General features: G+C 52.1%; 1 protein-coding gene across 1 annotated transcript in view; it reads left to right on the top strand.

Moving 5' to 3' along the window:
• Positions 1–429: 429 nt before the first annotated feature.
• The window catches only part of LOC131892337 (ankyrin repeat domain-containing protein 17-like), a 14,955-nt gene continuing 11,637 nt past the window's right edge, over positions 430–3,747 (top strand). The window contains exons 1-7 of the mRNA XM_059242147.1: positions 430–1,063; positions 1,201–1,295; positions 1,370–1,665; positions 2,275–2,426; positions 2,815–3,039; positions 3,116–3,305; positions 3,554–3,579. Of these exons, the coding sequence (XP_059098130.1) occupies positions 1,267–1,295; positions 1,370–1,665; positions 2,275–2,426; positions 2,815–3,039; positions 3,116–3,305; positions 3,554–3,579 (918 nt within the window). The 5' untranslated portion in view covers positions 430–1,063; positions 1,201–1,266. The remainder of the gene's footprint in view (positions 1,064–1,200; positions 1,296–1,369; positions 1,666–2,274; positions 2,427–2,814; positions 3,040–3,115; positions 3,306–3,553; positions 3,580–3,747) is intronic.

Below are 3,747 nucleotides of genomic sequence, written 5' to 3' on the forward strand. Positions count from 1 at the left end.
AGGCTGACCTACTTCATCCGGGGCCCATGGGTAGAGTGAGCTTCGGCCCGGTCATCGGGATCAGGCGTGGCATGCATGGATGAGACTCAGACTGGGGGCACGCCGATGTACCCAGTCTGTGTCCCGCCCCCTTAGGTTTCACACGCTTTCCTTTCCACGTCTGTTGGGGGTCGAATATAACTGTCGAATATAACTGTCGAATATAACTGTCGAATATAACTGGCCTCGACAGTAGCCTGATGGATTTTCCCGTGGCATATGTTCCATAATTTTACTCGCATTACTGTTGCTCGGGCTTTATGTTTAGCATGCTATGTGTTTAGCACCGAAATCGAACTAACCCGTGACTTGGGTTGTGGCCTGGACTTAGTTTTCCTGGTGTGGGCCCTGTCAGCCGCACTTTCTGAATGACTAATTGTGCTTGCATTGGTCGCAGATTGCCGCCTTCCGGTTAGCCTCCGAGGCCGAAGATTCGTTGGCGGGTCTGGAAGCCGCGTCCACGCCCTCCTCGTCATCTGGTGGTGCCGCTGGCGCCACGCCCGGCCCGACCGAGCCCTCCTTGTTCGAACTCGACACCGACGAGATTGACGAGGACTCGGACCCGCCCGACGAAGATCTGGACGAGGATCTCGACGACGAGGACGACCTTGAGGACGACACCGACGAAGACGACGAGGACCTCGAAGACGAGGAGGACGAGGAAGACGACGAGGATCTCGACGAGGAGGACGAGGAAGACGAGGAGGACGAAGACGACGAGGATCTCGAGGATCACTCTCGTCTGGATCTCGACGAAGAGGACAGCGAGGCCTCGGGGGTGAGCGAAGAGAACCCAGGTTCGTCCCTGCCGCATCCCGGACCGCGCCGCCACCAATACCTTCTGGACCGCCTCCACGACGACTCGGGCGACGACACCCCCAGTCGAGGCCGTCCCCCTCCTCATTCCGCCGAGAGTCCCCATCACCCCGTGGACCCCGAGACCCAATCCCGTTTGGAGGCCTTGCTTGAAGCCGCCGGCATTGGCAGCATCGAAGAGTCCAACCCCAATCTCGCCGACCCAGAGGTAGGAATTTGTTCGAATTAGGGGTGTGCCTCTGGTTCTCAGATCGTCGTGATGATTCACGATTCGCAAATGAGACTTGAGACACAATAAACCATGGCTGGCTAGGGTTTATGACCTTTGTTTCAATTTGGCCGCAGGTCTTGAAGCGTCTCACGTCGAGTGTTTCCAGTGCCCTGGACGAAGCCGCGGCCGCCCTGACTCGCATGAGAAGCGATCCTCCCGCCGAGGGCAGGTAAGTGTCCGTGTTTGGCCGTTTGGCCCCACACCACTTCACACGGCCATGAACACGATCGGTTGTGTTTCCAGAACCTTGGTCGAGGCGTGCACGGAGGGTGATATTAAGAAGGTGCAGAAGCTACTCCACGAAGGTCGCGTCTCCGTAAACGATACCACGGAGGAGGGCGAGTCCCTGCTGTCGTTGGCGTGCTCGGCGGGCTACTTCGAGCTGGCCCAGGTGCTCATTGCTATGCGAGCCAACATTGAGGATCGCGGCATGAAAGGCGACTGTACCCCGCTCATGGAGGCGGCTAGTGCCGGACATCTGGATATTGTCAAACTCCTCATCAACCATGGAGCCAACGTCAACGCCCAATCTCAGAGTGGTAAGAGAGCGGCTCTTTCAAAAACATCTGGGCCACCATAACCAGGTCTTCTTACGGTCTCGCGGCAATAGGGTGGTCGTGTTGTTCAATCTATCTATACGTGTCCTTCTGGCTCACTAACGCCCCCTCTGACGGACATTTCATACATTTGTTATACTATTTTACTTCCAAAATTTTGACAATTTCGAAACTAGAACGGACTTATGTCTGTCTGGCAAGGGGGGGAGGGGGAGGGGGGTTGCAAAAGCAAAGAATGACAATAGCCATTGAATGGCCGCTTGAGCCTTGTACATTTTGTCTGGTTTGAAGCCCAATGAAGGTGGATTGTCTAGGATATATTTCTCACATTTCCACCAACAGTGTTTCCGTGGGCAAAAAAAAAAAAAGAGTAGCCTTTGACAAGATGCTTGTCTGAATTTGAACTACGGAACACTAAGTTTTATGTACTCGTTTTTAAAACTGTGTGTAACGTTCACAACTGTTAGAACATTAGTGTTGTCATTGAAACAGTCAGACCGTGATTGAATTGATGTCTAGACATGGATGGTATCAGGAAAAATAAATGTATGCCATGGAGACAATGCATTGAACATGATTCATGCCTTCCAGGAAACACCCCCTTGATGCACGCCTGTGCTGGAGGTCATGAAGCCGTGGTGAAGGCCCTCTTGGACGCGGGTGCCAATGTGGAAGACCATAATGAGAATGGGCACACCCCTCTGATGGAAGCTGCCTCGGCTGGACATGTGAAGGTCGCCAGGGTAAATATTGAACATTTTCTAAGAAGCTATCCGAGGGTGTTGGCAATGAAATGTAAAAATTTGTCCAAAGATCCCACACTTGAGCTGCAAGCTCACTCGATAGATATGTAGTTCTGGGCTCGGACATGGCTGAAAGATGCTCCTCCTTGAGCAATGTTGTTTGATTGTTTGTTGTTCTTTTGGCAACAGCTGAATCAGCTGATGGATGTCTGTCTGTCAGCGACCACTTCAACCCGCTCACTCACCCCTTTGAGAGCGTAATCTGATAAATGTAATGAGCATCAGGTTTCGTCGCCCTTTGTCTTGCACACGATGATGGGTGTCAACCAACCCTATTTGGAATATTATGAATTAGGAATGTTTCATGGAACGTTCTCCTTTGAAATAGATCCTCCTGAGCTTTGGTGCCGGGATTAACACGCACTCGAATGAGTTCAAGGAGAGCGCTCTGACCTTGGCCTGCTACAAAGGCCATTTGGAAATGGTGCGCTTCCTATTGGACGCGGGGGCGGATCAAGAGCACAAGACGGACGAGATGCATACGGCCTTAATGGAAGCATCCATGGACGGACATGTGGAAGTCGCCAAGCTACTTCTGGATCACGGAGCCCAGGTATGAACGCGAGTAGAACGTATTTGACATCATTTTGATCCTCATTCATGTGACGAAATGTGTCTTGTCTCTCCAGGTGAACATGCCAGCCGATAGTTTTGAATCTCCCCTGACTTTAGCTGCCTGTGGAGGCCACGTGGATCTGGCTATGCTGCTCCTGGAGCGCGGAGCCAATATTGAGGAGGTCAACGATGAAGGCTACACCCCTTTAATGGAGGCATCGCGAGAAGGCCACGAAGAAATGGTGGCCCTCCTTCTCAGCCAAGGTGAGTCGGTCAAACGAGCACACGAGAATAGAATAGCAATCCTATTTCCAAGGATTAAAAAAAAGTGGTTTTCCAACAACCTATCATAACATGTTTTTCGCTTGCCTCAATCCTTATATCAAAAAATACTCGAGCCCCCGGGGGGGCGGGGTTGTCAGTGGATCGTTGTTGTCCAATACCTTTCCAAACCTCGAAAGACACAGCCATGAACCTAATCTCAACCCGTGATCCACACTTTCACTTTCCAGGGGCGGACATCAACGCCCAAACGGACGAAACCCAAGAGACGGCGCTAACTTTGGCGTGCTGTGGGGGCNAGCTCCAGCAAAGGGTTCAGCAGATCCTCCAACAAAAGCAACAGCTCCAGCAGCAGATCAAGCAGTTCCAGCTGCAAGTGGAGCAACAATTGGCTTCCACACAACACACCACCAATAATGTTGCG

The sequence above is a fragment of the Tigriopus californicus genome, chromosome 12 (assembly GCF_007210705.1).
Source record: "Tigriopus californicus strain San Diego chromosome 12, Tcal_SD_v2.1, whole genome shotgun sequence".
NCBI lineage: Eukaryota > Metazoa > Arthropoda > Copepoda > Harpacticoida > Harpacticidae > Tigriopus > Tigriopus californicus.